Here is a 21,148-nt window from a genome sequence, read left to right as displayed (position 1 = left end):
CTTCAAACTGGTTTTCCATATTTTAGAACATACTGCACCCAAGTCTAAGGAGAGGAGCTTTTCACCTCATCCATCTCACATGTATGGCATTATGCTCACAGACTCCTGCTGCAGCATCTCTGACAGGCCCTTCCCAGCAATTTTCACTGGCAAAAAATCCCTGAAGGTTTGTGTCTTCAGGTGCCTGCAACAGGGAACGATGCAAAGGCAGGGATTTAGCTGAGATCATTTTAAATTATGACTCTTTTTGCTATTTTATGTCAATAATCTGGCTTTGCAACAAGTATTTTCCAGACAGCCAACTCAAAGCCAAACACTGCAGTGTAGTGCTGGACTGTGCACCCACAGAAAGGGCACTGCCTGCTGAGCTCCTCTGAACACCATTTTCACAGCACTCAAAACAGCTGCTAAAGCATTTTCCTTTGCTGCCAAGCACCACTTACTCATCAAACACCTCAGTGAATTATGGACCATTGCAGCATTATAACAAATCACATTGCTTTTAAGGAAATGCTGCTTTTTAAGTAAATATCAATTGAGGATCTGCACCTAAAAAAAGCTTCAGGGGAAAAGCCCCAAGCAAAGATCTGAAAGGCAAAGTTCCCCTGTCTTCAAATTTCACAATCATCATAACCCTGTGTCGGGGAAAGCATTTATAATTTTTAATGATTCTGCCTGGTTCTCTATTGTGGTATGTTGCCTTAATTTAGAGAGATTATCTGTGTGAACAACCACATCCTATCCTTATTTTGCTAGTTAGCAAGAAAAAAAACCCCTTATTTTACTTATCTCTATTTTTAGGGAAAGTAAAGAATAAAGCCATCTCTATATATTGTTCTAAAAGTTGCCTTAAATACAGAGTAGGTTTTAAGTGTCCCAGTCTCAAAGCTGAAAGTGCCAAGACAAACTACCTAAATTTTGGGCTGTACTCCTAACTTCCAAGCACTAATGTTGCACTTCATAATACATTTTATTAAATAAGGCCCAACATCTAACTGTCCTGAGTAAACACAGGGCAGCCAGAATTAAAGAAAAAGAGCCTCCTTTAGAATTTCATTATTGTTTTAATAAGGCTTCAACAAGCATCACTCAGTTCCAAGTAGCTCCACCCTGCTCATCAATATTTTCCTTATGATTCTCATTACAGCACTTACTGCTGTTTATCAATCAGAGATAACCAGCTCCCTGGGTAGAGAATCACCTGTCCAAATTATCCACAGGCCCCTTCAGTGAGAAATACTGTGCAACAACCATGTTAAAACTCCCACAGCTTGTCCACCTCAGCCAATGGCAAGTTGGCTGTCAATAAACAGAACCTGAAACAGCCCCCTAGCCATGGAGCTCTCCAGCTTTGGGTCAGGCTCTGTCACCTGGAGCAGCCAGGGATGCCACACCCCAGGCCAGGGATGCCACACCCCAGGCCAGGGACAGCCAGGGATGCCACACCCCAGGCCAGGGANGCCAGGGATGCCACACCCCAGGCCAGGGACAGCCAGGGATGCCACACCCCAGGCCAGGGATGCCACACCCCAACAGTGTCTGCACAGGCAGAGACAAAAGGCTCAGTAAAGCTCTGCAGGCACACTGTGACCGGCCTTGGGATCAAGGGGGAGGTTCTGGTAATCCCCAGCCTCAGGCAGCAAAAGAGCTCTTTGGGATGTGGCACTGGGCTAGAATTTCACTTTTGATACCCTGAAATACCAGTGCTATATATACCCCCGAGTGTATTGGGCTAATTGGGCAGCTGAGTGTCTGACATGCCCCACAGGGTCAGGATTTACAGACATTCTCCAGCCACCAGCAGTTCTCTGGGAAAACAGAACACCCTGTTCCTCTCACATGATGCAGAGCACACCTTGGATAAAGGCGTGGGCCAGCCTCCACAATAAAAACCCAGACACTGGAAATGCTCCTGGGATATGAATGAAGACAAATCTGCTGAGATGATTCCCTAGGAAAGGAAGCCACAGAGTGCCTTCTGTCCTTACACACTAACTCCAAACCAAAAGGGAAGGCAGTCTGGTACAATGGAGCACTTGGGTACCACTGAACATCCAGGCCAGGGGCATTTCTGCCCTGTGTGACGCCAGCTGCAAGTGTGCAGAGTGTGTAAAATGCCAGAGTGGTAGGAGCAGGCAGGAGAGGGAAGCAGGGTCAAGTCTATATTTTTAGTGATAAAAGCCTTAAGCTAAATAAAGGCAAGGATTAGTGCAAAACTGTCATTTATTGCCACTCACTTGTATTTCAAGAGCATCTTCCAAATTCTCAAATAAGAAAAAAAAAGCCCAAATTTCTAACACATTTATCCCATAGCACTGATTAGCAGGGGAGTGCATATGTTCACACAGGAAGATCACATGTATGGAGACAGAATATATCTTATTTTAAAGATTGTTATTTCTGGTGCACTCTCTTACACAGCTGAAAAAAAAACCCACACAAAAAAAAAAAAACCCAAAAACCCTGAAATAGGGAGAGGAAACAGCCAGGATGTGAAGCATTACAGAGCAGTCAATCCAACAGGCACACCAGGAGGTCAGCTATCCTTCCAAAGATCAGGAAAGCCGATGTGCTAGGAGCCAATTTTTGAACTATGCTAATAATAGGTCAGTCAGCAAAGCTGATGCTGCACATTCAACAAAATCGATGTACAAGCTGCAGGCATGAACACAAGAGGCTTTTTTTAATTAAGGATGCAAAAAAAAGAGGCTGCAGGCTGGCTTATGACACCAGGGGCTCCATGTAGTGCAAGTGTTGCTCAGCTAGAAAGCAGACACCAGCCCAGGAAGGCACTTTAGGGGATGTTGGTCAACTTGGGCAATTTTACTGAGCTATTTAAATTGAAAATTGTAACAGCAAAATTGTCTCCAGCAGACAGATCATACAAATCTCCAGCATAGAAATTCAAGTTTCCAATTTTTGTAACATTTTACATCTACAGCCAGAGCTTACAAAGTCTCAGTCCTTTTAAACAAATTACAACCCACCATCTCATCTTCATAGGAAAGTCACAACCCATGTTCAAAAGACAGCAAGGATAACATTCTCACATGAAATAAAATGTTAGGATTGTTCTCAGGGCCCGAGACCTCAGCAGGACAAATTTGGTTGACTCCAGAGTCATCCTCCCTTTCTGAGCTTCTTTGGTTTCCTCACTTCAGCAACTGGACCTGTGCTGTGGATTAAACCCAACACCTCATTTTCTATTCCTGCCTCCCTCACAAGAAGGGAGATATTTAGCAGTAGGAAATGCTTAGAGATCTGTGTTTGATGTAGTACCATTTCCCTAATGGGCCTTGAACAATTTCCATGTTTTGAAAGCAGAGGGATTTCCTTTAAATCAGCAGCCTGATGGGAAGCTGACCTCCATGAAATATTTCCTCCCATTTTGACTGTCTGTGGCAATTCCCTACCACTTTCCCTGTCCTCTTTCATTCCGCTCACATGCCGATTTTTAAATTGTTGGGGAAAAAACACGAGCAGTTCTCAAGTTCTTCATGCCACCATGGTGCCTCCTGATGTCACACCTCAAATCCATGAATCAAAGACTGAAAAACCCAGATTATTTGCTGTGCCACCACTACTATTTCACTGTCTGCTTCAGGCTCACTCCCAATTTCCAGCATCATTAGGAAGCAAAACCTCATATCACCACACCTTGTCCCAGGGAAGTCTTCATCCAGATTCCCAATGGAAGTATTAGCAAGAACACCACAGAACCATCTCTGCTGTCCAGAGCCTGAGACCCCTTATTCCTTACATTTCTGACTGAAAACAACAAGAAGCCATCCCTGCTCTCAAAAATCAGGGCAAATCCACTCCCCAGCTTTGTACTCAGCTCACACATGCAGGAATAGGGCAAGTTTAGAGCAACACCATTCATTAATCCATTTTCCTCTCTCTTCAGTAGAATTACAATCCGATATCAGACGTGTCCAATGGATAGAAAACTTGCCCAGTTTCAGTATTATTACCCCTTGTTCCCATCTGACACTGGAGAACGTGCAGGTGCAAATTAGAGTGTTTTTTGTTTTTGCAGAAGTCCATGGAAAAGCCTCTGAAGTAGGAGAGCACTGAGAACACAAGGCACCTCATGCAGAATAAAATAAAAAAGCAACAACAAAAAAACCCTCCACAAGTCTTGTCCATGCCTGATAGAATGCCAGGACATGTACCCAAGTAATTCCAACTCCTGTCTTCTATAGCTGAAGCAAAAGCAAATCTGCTCATGTGGCAAAAGATGATAGAAGCCCATGTATCCAATACTCATCATGAAACAGAATTACAGAACTTATAGGCGATTGCTGAAATGCTAAGGATGCTACAAGAATGAGCAAAAAATGTGAGCTTTTCCCTGCACACATTAAAACACCCTTTTAGAAGGACACGTGCATTATTTTTCTCTCATTCAATCGCATTTCCAATCTCAAGTTTTTTTTAGGGTTTAAGTTATTTAGCTTTTTTTCTACTTACATGCCAGAGAGAAGTGTGAATACATGTTTAATGATGCACTCCTTGCATGTTTTCAGCTCTGAGATGCATGACTGAGTAACCTTGCTCTTGAATAAATTAAGCCAAACAGTTGAGATTTGGAGCAGGTATTTTTAAGCCTGGTTCTAGCAAATATTCCATTCTCATTAAATTATTAGGCATATTTTAAATATTGATATATTAATTCCAGTCTTTCTTGTGTGCTTCTCAAATGTACTATAAAGCATATATAGACATAATGTAAACATTTTTGACCCACAGGGCAACACAAATACTGATCCAATTGTTTTAAAGCCCCACTTCAAAAGAGACACAAAGGAACTCTTACGTAACAGGCAAAATCCCCCAGAGCTGGAAAAATGCCACATCATCTTCCATTTGGATGAGGGCAATGGGATTGCCACAGAATTTACAAACATGCTGAAGCCAAACCTAATCTTCCTGAATCCTACCTACAGCCCCCAGGCTTCACTTCCCACACTCCCTCTGTCATCTGTGCTGGGTCTTCAGGCTCAAAGGGATCACATCAGGACACAAGATGGGAGAGAACCTTCCAAGTCAAAAATCCTCTCATCCTTTATCATAAGGAACCACTTCATGCACCCTCATGGCAGAGGAGAGCTCCAGCTCCAGGCACAGGATTGCTGCTCTGGCTCTTGTATCAAGCTCACATCCAGAGCTGCAGTGTGCTGCCACCAGCTCTGCCAGTGATGTTCACACATAAAAACAGGCCTGCTCCTGTTAGAGGAGAAACTACCCCGCTTTTTCCCTTAAAAACTAAAAAAAAAAACTGTGCAGATTGAGTCTCTCTGCCTTGAGGATACCATCAGCCTGTCAGGAATGGCTGCCTGGGATATTTTTGTGGCTTCACCACTCCATTTTCCCTCAAATACACTTAAAATTTTGAGGTAGGAATGGTGCCATGTACACCCTGAAGCTGGATCTCCCTGCAGCTAAAGCCCTTGGCTGGGCTGAGGAGGGAAGCTCCAGCCTCACATCCCCTCCCACAGAGCATCAGCACTCACGGTAGCTTCTCAACAAACACTTCCTTTGGACAAACAAGATCATCATCTGTTTACAACAGGCATCAGAAATTGCTGCTGACTCCCAGGAACTGGGCACTTATGTTGAGTTTCACAACACAGACTGTTAAATCTCTTTTTGTGGTGCAAGGGGGTGAGACTGGGTCTGCATCTTTTGTGTTTTCAGCGTGCTGCCAACTGCAGTTGCCCAGCTTTTAAAATAAAGGGGAATAAATCAGTATGTGATAGTGAGAGAGAGAACAGCATATTAACCTCATACTTTTAAACCTCTAAATGGATCCACCACAAACGCAATTAGCTGCTTCCCTCCTTTTCTTGCACAATTTCAGAGTCAATGGCTAAGTGCCTTCTCCCAACATCCTTTTGATTGCATAACAACTTCCAGACAAAGGATGCAGGAGTAATAACACACAAACTGCCTGACAATAGCTTTTTCTTCTCCTAGTCTGCCTATGCATCCATTAATATATTTATCCATAGACAGAAATCAGTCTTTGTCTAGCTCTGCTTTGCTAGCTGGGCTAAACACACCAAACGCTTCCAGCCTCTGCTCATCTCCTGAGAAATGCTTTTGATTATCACTCCTTTTTACTCTAGCAGACTCTCTTCACCTGGTTAAATTTTGATTTCTCTTTCTTCCATGCTCATGACTAGAATAAGAAAAAATGGAAGAAATGGCATTACACGTTTAAGAAAAAAAAGCATCAAGACATTGAGTTATGTTTTAGTCAGGTCATAAAAACACAACGCCACAATGAATATTGTCTGGATTTGCTGTAGTTAAGAAACATTACCTAAACAATAAGATCAGTAACAGACATAAGCTTGTCACATTAATTAATTTTTCTTTTTAAAGCACATGTTGAGAATCAGTCAAGTAATAATATGGAATCAGCCAGCACTCTGCAGACAGATGAAGAAAATATTCCAGAATCTTCAGCAACAAAAGAATTTCATACTTGAAAATACAATTAACATCAGAAAGCTGTCCTGCCATCTGTTCAAAACAAAAGGTATCAAATGTTCTTGCTGTTAGCAGGAAATAGGGAAATGCTATGGATGCCTTGATTTTGGAGGATTTCCCTTACTGATGACAGCAGTGTAAGCTGAAATATGCAAACACAGCGAGCGTGTCAAAATGCACAATACCACATGGGTCTTACCTAACTGCAAGACTGGAGCTGAAGTGAAATTATTTAACAGACCTTCACATCACAAAAATTGCCACCCAACTGAAATTGTCTTTCGCAGGCAACATATTCTTCAGTGGAAAGGATCTCTATGGGGCTGAAACTACAGATCTTGGATTGTTTATGAGGAACACACAGCTCCCGAGACTCAACTGGAAAGTGGTACTAACTTATTTATCAGAAAGCTGCAAGGGAAAGCAGGTGAGCAGTGCACACTGGTCATGTACATAACTTGACCATCAGCAGCCTTTTGGACCTTGATCTGCTCAGCTGCAGCATTTCCCAGGCTCAGTGACCACACTGCAAACCCTGCGAGCATCAGCGGCCCATGGCCAGCTACAAGATGGGGTCAGTGACACTGAGGGAGGGCTGCTCTCCACAGGCATCTTCACCACAGCTTTGGGCTCTGACTGCACCAACAGCAACCTCAAAGACTCTCCAGACCCACTGCTAGACAGCAGACACTGCACATCATTGGCCTTTCCCTGCAACATTAAAGAAACAGAAAAGGGAACGAGAAAACAATGCCAGAAGCAGCCAACGAGTTAGGGAGAGCTGCAGGGCTGCAACCACCAGTTCTCTGAGCTACATAAAAATATAGCACAGGGGAGTGGTTTTCTGTTTGTTTTGGTTTTCCCTCCCAGTGATTCATGCAATTTTTTTTGTAACTTTACTGATAAGGCAACAACAAGCAAAGGAGGCAGATTCCTGTTTTAAGCAGCACACCATTATCCAGGCAGTGATTTACTGTTTCACACAGTGTCTGGAAAACAGGATGCAGAAATGGCTTGAGAGGTGAATGCTGCTCAGGCCTCATCTCCACACCTTCCCTAGTCAGCTCCCAGAAAAACGTGCCTGATCAAGGAAGCTGGCAGCAGGTTTCTCCCACTTCATCACTTTGTTTAGCAAGGCTTATCTTTGCACACACAGAAAATAGCAGGCCTTGCTTGTGACAAAAGCAATTGCTTAAAAAAAAAATAACCCAGGGAAAAAAGAGAAAGTGATCACACAGAGGTTGTATTGTCTTCATATTTCTTCACATAGTTCCACTATCATCACAGGATCACTTCACACAAAGAGAAGGAAATGAAAGAGAATATCCTATATAACCTCCTTTTTTTTTCCCATGTATTTGCAATTTCACAATCGACGTGAACCCAAATAATCTGTAAAAGCAGAAAATGGCACTTCCTTTCCGGTCCCTGCACTATCAGCACCCCAGTAGATATAAATTTACTTTCTTTAAATAGGCACAGCTAGGATGGTGTTTAGAAATAAACTTCACCTAGTTGTCATGAATTATTAACCAGAAAAAAAAATCTCACTTGTTCTTTACAGAGTCTTGATTTGCAAGTTTAAAAATCAAACTGACACTTAAAGCTCTTGTATAAATACCCAACCTTTAAAAAAATGCCCTGAGCATTATAAATACATTTTTTCACGAATATGAGAACAACAATTCTATAAATAGCTATTCTTCACAGAATTGCTTCAAGACATTGTTTTTACAGACAACAGTAGGAAACTGAAGGAGGTCTTAGTGCCAAACATATTAAAAGTGAAATAAACTCTCCAATCAACTCTGGGTTTCCACTTATTCTTACAAAGTTCATCGTTATTTTTTAGCCTATACAATTAGTTTATGCAAGGGAAGGAACAAGCCAAAAGGCTGCACTGTGTCCTGGCACAGCCACTGGGTCAGTGTAAATCAGCCACAGCCTTCAGCTTCTGAGGGCACTCACTTGGCTGCTCTGGGCAGTAATTTAAAACAACTCTGCACTGTCAACAGATGAACTCTCTATTACCCACCACAACCTTGCACAGACAAAGACAAGATTTTCATTATAAACTCCATGATATGATTTACAAATATAATCACTCAACACCGTGCTCCGTCTCCTCTCAAAAGCAAACACAGAAGATAAACACGACCTAATATAATAGCAAATTGCACATTTTGTGGTTGTTATCTCCTCAAGCTATTTTTGTCCTGGTATCTAAACATCAAATCAACAAGAACTCCTAAAAAATAGCTATACAACAGGTAAGCCAGGTTTCTGCAGCCAGAATGCTACAAGCACACATTCAGTTTTTTTGGCAGATACTCATAACAAGGCCAAAGCTCAAGCACTACCAAGTTCAACACCATTTTCAACAGGGAGCCAGTACAAGCATTTGCTTGATAAGAACTTGAAAATTCATCTGTATAAGGAGGAGAAACTCATTCAGTCCCCAGTTTCGATACAGAGTTTTACAATAACAATTGCAGCACTAATTTTCTATTACAAACTTGTGTATGAAACAAACTGTACCCAAGTGCTCAGGGTGCTTTGCCTGCATTTCCTTGAGTTTCCAGCCTCCAGCAGCTGGGAACAGGGCAGTGGTGGCTCTGAGGGGTGACATGGATGTGAAACTGGAGCAGGCAGTGATGAATCAGGCCATGAGCTTTCCCAACTGCTCCCCAGCCACGGGAGTGAGCTCAGCACACCGGAATGTTTTTGAAAGTGGCCAGTGAGGATTAGGAAGAACTTGGTGATGTGGCCCATCAGGCATGGCCATGGAGCACGTGGTTATTAAGGAGAAAGATTTCAAAGAGAGCTATGGCCTCTGCAAATTCTGGGCCTGTCATGCACCACAGACAAAATCCTCAATGTGCAGAAGGCAAGAGAAACCAACTATCAACAACAACAGCTTCCCAAATGGATCCTTCCTGTCCTTGCCAGGACAATTACACACCTCACCAGGCATCCCAGCATTAGCATGGCTGGAATTTACCAAATCTTCCAGCCATCTCCAAGTTTTGTGCAGCAGGGATGAGCCACAGGCCCACTGTCTTTGCTCTCCACAAGAGCAGAGGAAGATATGCTGATAAAATGCTTGTCTGCTGTGCCAGGACTGCACACATCACCACAGAGAAAAGGAAGAACCATTCTGGAGCTGGAAGCTATTCTCTTACCTTATTTTGATCTGTCCAGTAGAAGAAAAATCCCTGTGGGTCTGTTCTGAGGATAATTGGAGTCACAACAGTGGAGTCCTGGCAGAGAAAGGACAAACAAAAAAAATCCATGTCAGCACACAGAACACATAATTATGCACAAGCTGCTTTGCCATCCGTATTAATGAATTGCAACATCTAGAAATTACCCTGAAGGTATCACTAGCAAGATGTCACTGAAAGAATTTAGTATCACCTGCCTCATCTCCATTTTCCTGACATAATGTATTTCCATTGCTGTGGAGACAGCACCTAATAACTCCAGGCTTGCCAACATGCAGAGTTAACCCAGAAAAGTTGGAAGAAGATGAAGTTAAACAGGCATAAACCCCTGAATGTTAAACCAGAGCCCACACAGTAAAGCATTGTCGTTTGGTGCCCACTGCCCACACCTTGATCTGACTGCACCTTCACACACCAACACTAAATACCTAAAAAATTTACTTTTACAAAGTCTGAATTTTCCTAGAAAACACGGAACAGCATTCTTTACCTTAAGACTTTTATCAATAACATTCTGCTAAAATTCATCTTTTTTTTAATCAAACCATGAAAATTTTAGTCATGGGAATATATCTATATCCCACCTCACTTTCAAAGTGGTTGAAAACCTGTCTAGTCTCAGGTCATTTAAAAACAGACCCATTTCTAAGTACACTGAGCAAGGCAGCCTTGTTACCTACGAATTCATGTCTTCTGACTGACAGCACTACCTGACTCAGGAGACACAAGCTTTAAACTGAGCTTTTTCCACAGGTGGGAGTTCATCACATCTCTCACATCAGGGCTCCCTGGTGCCTAACAATAACTGACATCAGTGCAGCCTGCTCCTAGTAGGGTTTCTTCTCTTTCTCTTCTATTTTTCATTACATCTGTAAAGATACTGCTGTCTCAAGACCGCTACCCGTTTTTCACACTCAATTAAGAAGTTATGGAAGGGGCACAGAAAGGAAAAAGACAAGGGTACAGAAAAATTACCTAAGCCTCAGCTCCCCAGAAACCCAGGCTGAAGACACAGCTCCTCCTCAGAGAGGTTTTATATTTCTGTTGAGGTTCTGCAGGTATTTTACAGCTTTAACATTCACCTATTTCCAAAGTAGTAGCATGTGAGGTCAGTCTAGATTGCTTTGAGGAAAAAAAATGGGCTGTAATAGTTTCAAATTTAAATCAAATATATTTAAGTGCAAAGCATAAGCACAAAATAAGTTGATGGAAGTGACACTATTATAAATAAATGAAACTAAACTCCTCCAAGTGTCATTTCTGATGCAAGAACACTTGTCTATATCATGTCACCAGTACAATACTTTGTGCCACAGCACTAAACTCCCAGCAATGGGCATTCCTGAAATAGGGAAGTTGAACTGTTTCCAGCTCCAAAAACTGAGAGCCAGGGCAGCTCAGTGGCAGGCCCAGAAACAGCCAGGAGCCTACTGGACAACAAGGTGAAAGAATAAAATGGCATCAAGCACATTTTTATCTCAGCACAAGAGAAATGCAGATTGAAGGGCAAGTTCTACACTAAGAGGAAATACAAGCTCAAACCCTTCAATGAGCGTAGAAGGCCTTTTTATAACTGGAAGATGCAGGCTTTGGATTTGCACTGACACTGAAATGGTGCCACAGGACTTTTCAGGGGCTGGGAACAAGTGTGGCAGTGCCAGTGCCATAGGAATGTCCCAGGTGGACCCAGAGCTCTGTCACAAAGCACAACCGACCCTCCATTAAAACACTGCCCCTCCCTAAGGGAACATGCAGAATTTGTACAATGTTATCCCCCCCATAATTTCTCCCTAGCTTCTGACATACTCTATGTACACCTGAGAGTTTGATGTGACATGCAAATTTGGTTTTAAAATATATCAGGTCCTGAAGAAATCTTTCTATACCCACAAGCACCTACAAAAGGTTTCTTAGGCCTCCACCACTCAAAAAGAAAAAAAAAAATCCCTGCTCTGGAGACATTACTCTCCTTTTTTAGTTTATTTTGTTGTGTCATGTGCAGCCTGTGCATGAAAATATAAAATGATGAAAGATAAAGACAAGGTGTCCTCCTGTCTTTGGGTGAGATGAAAGGAACCTCGGGGGAAAGAGAAGGAAGTGATGGGAAGCAGACACAAAGCAATTATGTCTAGGATTAACTAATTTTGCTGGTTCATCATTTCAAATCAGTTGCTTCAAACCCAAGTGTGTTTGATGACACACAGCTATCAGAGTAATACTTTTGTAGATGTGGGCTGTAAAATGTTGACTAAAATCAGACTCAAGAATGCCAGGGAAGAAGGGAAAGAGCTTTCAATATCTATCGGGTGGCCTAAGGGAAACTTTATCTTGACAGGATGAGTCTTAGTCTGGGAATCTCTGTTCCAGAAAGCTGTTTGGTTGTACTGGGGCTTTTGTTTGGTTGGTTTTGTTTTAATTATCTCTACTACTCTGACATCAGGCACAGCGCAATTAATGTGCTGATGAACATGAGAACCCCGCACGGTCACACAGGATCTGAGAATAACTTTGCACGTGGATTTGTGCAACACGTGTCTTAGGAACTCTTCCACACAGCCAGCAGCAATAAAAGCCATGTGCATAACGCTTTATATGTTATACAAGTTAATTATCACTCTTGTAAATCCCTGACATCAAATGCCACACTCAGTTCTGGGTGTGGAAGAACAGAAACTGAGTTAGTTCTGCAAGTCTTTCCCCACTCCAGAGTAAAGCAGAATCCTCTGTCACCTGGGACAGGTCTCCTGCTTTTATACTACTCTGCAAGGCAGGAAGCAATTAAAAAGACCCCTGCAAAACTCCTTTTGCAATACACATTCAAGAGAAGCAGCAGTTCAAGGCTCTGAAATTGGTATTTGCTTCAACCAACAATGGTCTGGTACATTTATTTACAAACATTATTGTGCTACAAGGGAATGGCTGTGGTTTATGATCCATAAGACACACCTGCAGTCATTTATATGAGTATCCTGAAGTCCATTAATTCAATTTCCTCACCCAAAGAGCTGACCTCATAACTCTCCTGAACAGATTGACCAACCACACACAATTCTGAAGAAGAGAGTTATGGACAGAACACAATAGAGGAGGAGGAAAATAAAATAAACAAAATTTCAAGGACAAACAGATCAGGGGCAGATATTCATATCTCCCCTAACCCACTCAGATCCAAAAGTGAGAATAAACCAGAAAACAAAAATGTGTTGCCCATCTCTTAAGCTGAAAGGTTTGGAAATAAACACATTTAAATGTGTAGAAGGAGAGCAGCCTATATCCATTCCTGTGGATAACAACAAATCAAGCAGCTGTTTGAGCAGCAGGCCGGATTCCTGGGACACTTCCAAGCAGATAAAGGTAGAGGAGAAGATGACCAAGGCAAAAATCAGCTGTGACCAGAAGGGACAGAGGAAAAAGAAAGGGAGAGTGTCCCAGTCAATGGTGCAAGTGACTGTGGGTTATCAGGCTGTATAAATGCCACCTGTGGGTGCTGATGCCAAGTACTGGCCTGGTTTCCAAGAGACTGCTCCTGCAAATTCCTTGAAATAAAGAGTGGCCCTATTCTGGCAGCCCCAATGTGCTGTGTATCACATTGGTCTCAGCTTAAGAAAATAATTTTCTTGAAGGGCTTTTAATTTCACCTTTAAAAGTCCTCCACCTTTTCATTTGCTGACTTAGGGCCAATACTCTACTTCGCTCCAATTCCACAGCCTCAGATGGGTAATGTGGCTGTTCTATACTTACTCCATTAAGTTGCCTCCTAATTGGCTGTCCAACCTCAGATCCTGCATTAGCACTATTCTTTGGTTTATACTTTTAAATAGAGAGGTTTCAACTTTATGCCCAGCAAGTGCCACAAAGAGCTTTGGGATCTTTACCAGCCAGGCCCAGCAGAACACAAGCACAGAGGATCAATGGACAAACCCACAATTAAATGACTGCCAGGTAACTGCTTCAAGGTCTGATTTTAAGAGTGGGTCCCTCAGGCTACATGTAACACCTGTGAGCAAAGTGTCACCTCCATTCCATTATTGCTGACCAATAAAGATCATCATACAATCAGTGAAAAAGGTGAAAACTTTGGTTTAGCTCTTTTCTGACCATATATATCAGAGCACCACCATGACCTGGCTGTGTACAAGAGGAAATCTTTCACTCCATGATCATGAGCCAGAAGAGCTTTTGTTTTAATAAATCACATATTGATAATGATGATGTTTCTTAGAAATTTCTGCAGTCAAAATTCCCATCAACAGATTTTCAAAAGAAAAGCAAAGCAGCCTCTGTCCTCAGTTCTTCTAACAGATAGGGCTCATGACACTGCCTTATCAAGGCTGACTGTGCTTTCCTGGGTTTGCCTCAGATCTTCAGAGACATTGAACATCACCAAATACAACCTGAAAACTTTTATACATCATTATTTCACTTGTTTGAATCTTGTGGAAAATTTCTGCCAAACTGCTTTGAAACACGAAGCCAAGAAATATGGACTCTTTCTGCCAGAGGCAAAACGTGCTTGAACATGGCTTTCACTCTGGCCAAGGGCCTAAAATTTGGTTGAGCCAAGGTGTAAGTTGTGGGGACAGTTCCTAAAAAGGCTCTCTTGCCACCCCACAAACCAGGTGGATTCCAGGCCTGTGGGAAGCAGAGAAGGAGCAAAGGAGAAGGGATAGCAGAACTCCCATTTCCACAGGGCCAGCAGACACATGAGCTGTCAATTCCATAACACACTGAGTGTACTCAGCCTGGAACTAAATAGGATTATCCAATCAGAACTACGAACTTCTTCAGGCTCACAGCTGAATTTACAAGTGAAAGGGATAAAGTTCCCACCCCTGAAATAATCTGGAAGGGTAAAGGTGCTTTACTGAGGGCAGAGAACCAAGTCTACTGCAAATGAACAGGTTGCAAGAGGAAAGTGTTGGGGAAGGTGAAACGAGTGCTGGAAGGACAAAAAAAAAAAATCAAAACTGGAATTGATCTCACAGAACTGTAAAATGAAATTCCACTTGTTCAATGAGGACATGCAAGAAGATATCCTTCACTATTAGGGTTGTTAAACCCCGGAGAAACTTTAGTGATGGCACCACAGGACAGAAATCATCATTCTGCTGATCAAAGACTGCAAGTTGCAAAGATTTTCCTTGAGTGGGATTTCTCAGAAGTCTGTCCTACCCCAACCCATTTGTCAGGATATCCTCACACTCAAGCTAATGATCCTCCTACTGCATTTGTTTGCATGAGTCCTTAAATGCTGCAAGCTAAACAGTCAAGAAAGTCAGAAAAAAGGGAGAACTTTAGAACAAAGGCAGTGAAATGCCAACCAGGAAGATTTTGACCATGGCCAGGGAACTCTTGGGTGATGCTAAGAATATAACTTAAACCAATCTGCTCATCAGCTTCATTCTGATTTTGAGAGAACACTGGAATTACATTTCATTTTCTCAATTTCAGAGGTGCAGAGCTCAAACTCATCCAAAACCACTGTGGAGGCATCCTGAACATCCAACAGTATGGCACCACAGGCAAAAATTAGGTCCAATGTATCTAGTCACAGATTAAAAATTATGTCCAATGTATCTAGTCACAGATTAAAAAATAGGAGATTTTTAATGTTGGTCTTTCTTTGCAGCTGCAAAAGTACAACTGGAAACATTTTGTCATTTAATGGGCCACATGAAAATAAATTAATAAGTGCATATGAAGCAATTTATAACAGATCAACAACTGCAATAGTTAATTGTGTGTTAACTATTGCACTCCAGGTTTTGTCAAAAAAATCAAAACAGTACTGAGTAGTCAAATACCAAAGAAACCACACAGTGCACAACCCAAACTCACAGTTAACTTCGCTTTCCCAAAGAATGCTCATTTATTTTACAAGTTGTTTTCTGGTTTTCATTTTCCCATCTATCTACCAATACTCCAAAGGGCTCCAAAACTCCACTAACAGAGATGTTATCTATGACTTGAACATCAGATCTTCCCAGGCAGGCATCTAACCAATCTTCAGCAGACCCAAATCTTATTTTCCCACCACACTTAAGTTAGAAAGAGCTTTCCAACTGAGTTAACCAAGTTCAGGCTTTCCCATTTACTAAATATTAACTCCTAAAAATTGTAAACTCATTCTCCTGTGTTGCAAAATACCAAAAACCACAACTTACACTCATTTAGATAAAATACTTTTAAATAGCCCAGAGCTGACATTTGTTTACTACATAAAGATCAGCAACCAAGAAGAAACAACAAAAACTCTAAAATGTCCGATTTGACCTCTTTGCTCCAGACTGAAAGTGCTCACAAAAAAATAAACTCTTCAGCTTATTGTTTTAGTTTTATACACACAGAACAATGGTTGCTCATTTTTCATGTCCTCGCTAATGTACTGGAGTGGCAGGTTTGTGCACAGTTTAAAAACAAACAAAAAAGGCAGGGGGGAATAAAAAGTTACTTAAAATAACTTCTGAAAAATTCCAAGTTGTTTATTTGTTTTATCTCAGCTTATCCATAATAAAGATGCTCTGATGTTATGTTTACTTGTAAGGTTAAAGGGGATACTCTTGATAATCTTCTTTAAAACATTCTCAACAGATAAAGAAGACTGAAAATTTCTAGAGCATTCACTCTGAGCTCAAAAATGCTTTATTAAGCACAAAGTGCTCTAAGAGAAAGGCATTAAAAAAAAACTTAAAAGACCTGGGTTCTATTTTGCTGCTCACATGGGAAGTTCTGTAGTCACTAAGCAATGCTACCTGGCAGGTTTGCTGCAGTAATGCAATGCTTAGGAAAAAAAAATAAATATATGGCTAGAAAATTGGAATCCTGGCCCCCAATTTAGGTAGAATTCACCTTAGCAATATAGTTAACTTAAAAGTGAAAGTAAATAGTGTGAGCCACAGAGAGATCAGTCAAAATCTTTATGCAAAGTACATATTATCACTAGGGAAGATAAGAAAGCCTTTAAGCAAGAAATGAAAACAAACCTATTTTTGAACATACACCATCATATTAAGTTGCTACAGCGTGCCAATTACAGCTCTCAGAAAATATCAGCTCAGCTGTGCTCTGGCTGTTGAGCTACTTAAAGTCTCAGTTATGCCTATCTTGTTCCCACTACAGGCCAGACAAAAACAAGAAAAGAAGTCAGCCAGGGCAGATTTCAGCCCTCAAGACAGATAATTCCTGGGAGAAATGGCTCTTTATATTCAAGTCTCCTTACCTTTCTCAGCCTAGCAACACATTCTGCTACATTAAGCTTAACCCCTTATCAAAAAAATTTGACCTGTTAACTTAATTACATTTATTTATCAAACCATTTTAACCTCTCACGAGGAAAAGCTGCTGTAACCTGGGTATCACCACAGCAGAGGGCATCAAGCCAGTTCTTCCCAAGCCTTCCCCCTCTCTCATTTCTCTCTAGGAATACAAGAACAAAGCTGTTTAAAGCCAGAGCAGCAGTCAGGAGACTCAGAGTCTCTCCCAGCAGTCAGGGAGAAGCAGCTACAGAGGCTCAACTCTAGAAACAACTTGAGGAAGCAAGTGCTCAGCCAGCTGCTGTCTGAACCAGGCACACACATGGATGCAGCCACAAAAAAGAAGCAACCAGCCACATTTATCTTCCATAGCTAATAAGAGCAGCTATTTCTGCTCAGTGCCTTGTGAATCCAGAGCTACACACCAAGAGCAACAGATCATTCTAAACTTTGCTTCCTGACCTGCAATATTGTTACAGAACACAACAGCAACAGTGTGAGGAAAAGCAGAGTTACAGGACAGCGATGATCTGTTTGACTTCAGTGCTTTGCACCCTGATCTCAAATGGAATTTGTGAACAGTGTATTAGGCACTGGATGGTTGGAGCAGTATTACATCCAATCCCAAGGCATGAAAGAGTGACTTGTCTTGCAAAGCCAGAACTTCTTAATTGATCCTAATATTTTTTTTTCAATTTAGAAACTGAAGATGGTCTGCAGAGGAAATGCAACTCCAAGCCTTCCACCTGCCTGTGATCTGGAGTGGCTGATGTGACCTCCTCCCCACCTCACCAAGCTCAGGCACAGCATTTCTCTTTGCAGCTGGATCATCCCCACAGCACAGGGGCAGCAGGCACCGGCTGAGGCCCATGGGAGATATGTAGCAGATTTGGGTGCTCCTCCTCAGAGCGGGGTTCATGTGAATTATCAGTACCACATCTGCTATCAGCACTTCAGTTACTGATCAGGCACAGAGCTACGAGAGGCTCAGGAAGAGCAGTCCATACATGGAATGGTTTTCAAGTCTGCATCACCACAGCTTTTGTCAGACTGGTCTGCGCACCTTGCCACAGTGTCCTTCTCAAAGCTGGCAAACACTTTCTGTAACAAACCTTACTCTACACAACACAAAATTCCTGAAACGCCTCTCATGCCCTGGTTTAAATGCCTCCAGCATTCCCACTTTGAAATTCTCAGTGGTTTGAAGCTCAGCTAGAAAAACTTTGCCTTGGGCTGCAACTTGGTACAAGTCATAAGAATTCACAACAACCACTTCTGCTTCACAAAATGCAAAGGAAACTCAGTAGGATAGTCTTTAAACGGCAACCTAAAACAGCAGGGATGGGAACAACAAGGAGAGGACAGAGGCTGCCCCAGCACACAGGTGATGTGCAAGAACTGAACTCCCACTCTCACACTGTGAAAAGAAACTGTGCATAATAAACATCAGTGTGTGAGCCTGGCTGTTCTGAAGAGCCCTGGTGGCACAGCAGAACCAAAGTGCTCATTAGGGTCAATCGTGTTTTACAGTTACATATCATAGTTTATTACTTCTTATTAGAACCTATTGTTTCACTAGTGACTTTGTGCAAGCCTGTTTATCTGAGAGGCCACAGACTCACATTCATCAGCATCCTTTTAAAAAACCCTCCAGCAGACTAATTTCATAGAAAACTAAAACTCCAAAGTGGTTAATGGCTACTCAATGGCAAATACTTTTCAAAGCCACTGACCATGCATTTGTCTGAATGCCTTCATACAGCCAGAGTGGCAGAAGAGACTCCCTTCCCTTGAAACTCTGGATTTTGTGGGGTTTCTCACTGCTGAGAACACTATAGGCAAGACAGGAGGGTTGAGGGGTGGGAAATCCACAGATGTACACACAATGCACAGTCAACAATGAGTTAATGCTTGAATTCTTCATCACAGCATGGCTAAATAGGCATCAACTTTCACAGGGCTGCCAATAAAAGCACTTACTAAACACAACAGGTCTCGATTCAATCACTCCTTCCAGGTAACACCTGTGTACTGCTGAGTAACACCTTTAACCCAAAAAAAAAGGGTCTTTCTCCAGAATTTAGCCATGGTTTTGTTACTGCAGCTTTTAGGTTTACAAATTTAAATCTTTTTACCAACTAGCCCACAACAGACAGGTTATCCAGTGAACATCCACTGTGCATGGCGAACACCTCTTCATCTTTTAATTCCATCTATACCATTACTGTTTGGGAAATAGCATTCTAATAATCTAAACTGTTGCCTGATGCCTTGGACTTTCAGTCCAGAGACTCAAATCATCATGAACTTGACCTCTGCGTATACACACGGAAATTCCTTGGTAGCTTACCAAAAATAAAACAATAACTGCAATGACAAGGCTGCCTTTTCCTACCCTAAGGAAAATGTCAACCAAAAGAAAACGTTTTCTCCATCAAGTCATTCAAGCCTAGTTCCTGAACATGAAGAACCTGTATCAAGCCACTGTTTGGTGCTGTGGACAAGGTCAGATTGCTGAGCCTTTTAAAAATGTGTTAGCTTATTACTGTAAATAAAACTTCACACCACAAGTTGTTTGGTTTCTGATGTTCTCTCTCCCCTTGAGAGTGTTTATCACAGGTTTGCAGAGGTCAGGCTCACATTTGGGTGCTGGACAGGCTGAAAGCAATGGCAAAAAAAGCGAGACAAACCAAGAACAGTGCTTGCACACAAACTGCTCCTTCTCCCTTGCTGCTGTCCCTCCAGTTGTTGCCGCGGAAGTCTTTAGCACAGCCAAGCTCACAGCAAAAATAAAAGAGGTCTGAAAACAACTCAATCTCAACAATTCAGACTGCCTATCTTCTTTCCCAACTAATTCTCTACCACAGCTCGAGTCTGGGAATGCCTCTGTACCTCCAGACACTACTCACAGACTTTCTGGGGCACCTGCTCCTCCATGCACAACTGAGACACAAACCCCCAGTGTTGTACTACTGGAGCAAAAGCTAGCAGAGGACTCATCTCGCTTTCCTTCCCTGCAGGCTTTGAACAAGGCAACTCTTTTAGCTCCCCATTCCTCCAAAACTGCCCCAGCTATAGCCAGCATGCCGAGAAAGAAATCCCAGCTGCCGAACAGCTGCTCTACAAAAGGTGAAGTGGAAATCGCACTCCTGTCCTACCTGAGGCCATACAAACGTACAGGCTTGGGAAGCAGCAAGGGGAAAGCAAAAGTGATGTTGAGCTCATTCCCTAATGAGCCAAGAAAGAAGAGTGCCTTCTGCAGAGGAAGTAAGAGTGACCAAGGGTACCAAACTACAAGCCCTTGGAGAACACATCCAAAGCTTGACAACTCCACCAGAACGAGAGATAGAGCGAGAGGAGCAGGAGCCAGAAGGAGAGGCTGGTAGGAGGAGACGGGAGATGGAGCGAGAGAACAGGTTCAAACAACTATGTTACGAGGACAGAGATGGCAACACGCACACTGAAACACGGGAGGCGGGAGAGGAAGACGCTCGCGAAAGGAGCCAGCTCGACACAGCTCGCAGCGGCCAAGCGCAATTAGACAGGAGAGCCCTCGGAGAAAGTTTGCCCGGCATTCAGCCGCCGGTTCCACACGCCGCTCGGCTCGGGCGGCACACGGCGGGGACACCTCTGTCACCGCCCCGCACCTGCCCTCCGCACCGAGCAGGGCAGGGCCCGGAGCCCTCCCACCCCCATCGATCCCTAACCCCGCCGCGTCCCTGCCGGGGGAAGCCACCCGGGGGGGTACTCACATCGTCCCACTTGACGAATTTGACGCCTTTCTTGAGGGTTTCGGAGACGCAGACGGGCTTGAGCTGCAGAGCGTGCACCCCTGGCTGTGCCCCGGCCATCTGCACCGCATGGACGCGCCCGCTCTGCCCCGGCGCGGAGAAGCCGCGGGAAGCGGCCGCTGCAGGAGGGACGCCGGGGCGCCGGAAACCCGGGAGAGAGGCCGGCACAGGCGCCTGGAGCGGGCAGGGAGGCGGCCGCCCGGGCGGCGAGGGCGAGAGGCTTCACTGGCGCTGGCCCAAGGAGCTGGCGCGGCAGCGGCCGGGGCGAGCCATGCGGCGGCACATCCTCTATATACCGCCGGCCCGCCCGCTCCTCTCACACACACGCACGCACGCAGGGCACGGAGCCGCGGCGCTGCCCGCTCCGCTCCCTCCCTCCCCT

General features: G+C 43.3%; 1 protein-coding gene across 2 annotated transcripts in view; it reads right to left on the bottom strand.

Annotated features, from left to right (window-relative positions):
- Positions 1 to 20,826, bottom strand: part of PLCB1 (phospholipase C beta 1) — a 331,414-nt gene extending 310,588 nt beyond the window's left edge. For both annotated transcript variants that reach the window (XM_015620526.1, XM_015620527.1), the window contains exons 1-2: positions 20,728 to 20,826; positions 9,681 to 9,758 (exon numbers count right to left, since the gene is read on the bottom strand). In XM_015620526.1, the coding sequence (XP_015476012.1) occupies positions 9,681 to 9,758; positions 20,728 to 20,826 (177 nt within the window). The remainder of the gene's footprint in view (positions 1 to 9,680; positions 9,759 to 20,727) is intronic.
- Between the last annotated feature and the right edge of the window lie 322 nt (positions 20,827 to 21,148).

The sequence above is a fragment of the Parus major genome, chromosome 3 (assembly GCF_001522545.3).
Source record: "Parus major isolate Abel chromosome 3, Parus_major1.1, whole genome shotgun sequence".
Taxonomy (NCBI): domain Eukaryota; kingdom Metazoa; phylum Chordata; class Aves; order Passeriformes; family Paridae; genus Parus; species Parus major.
The sequence above is the reverse complement of the archived record's forward strand: the minus strand, read 5'-3'. Positions and strand labels throughout refer to the sequence as shown.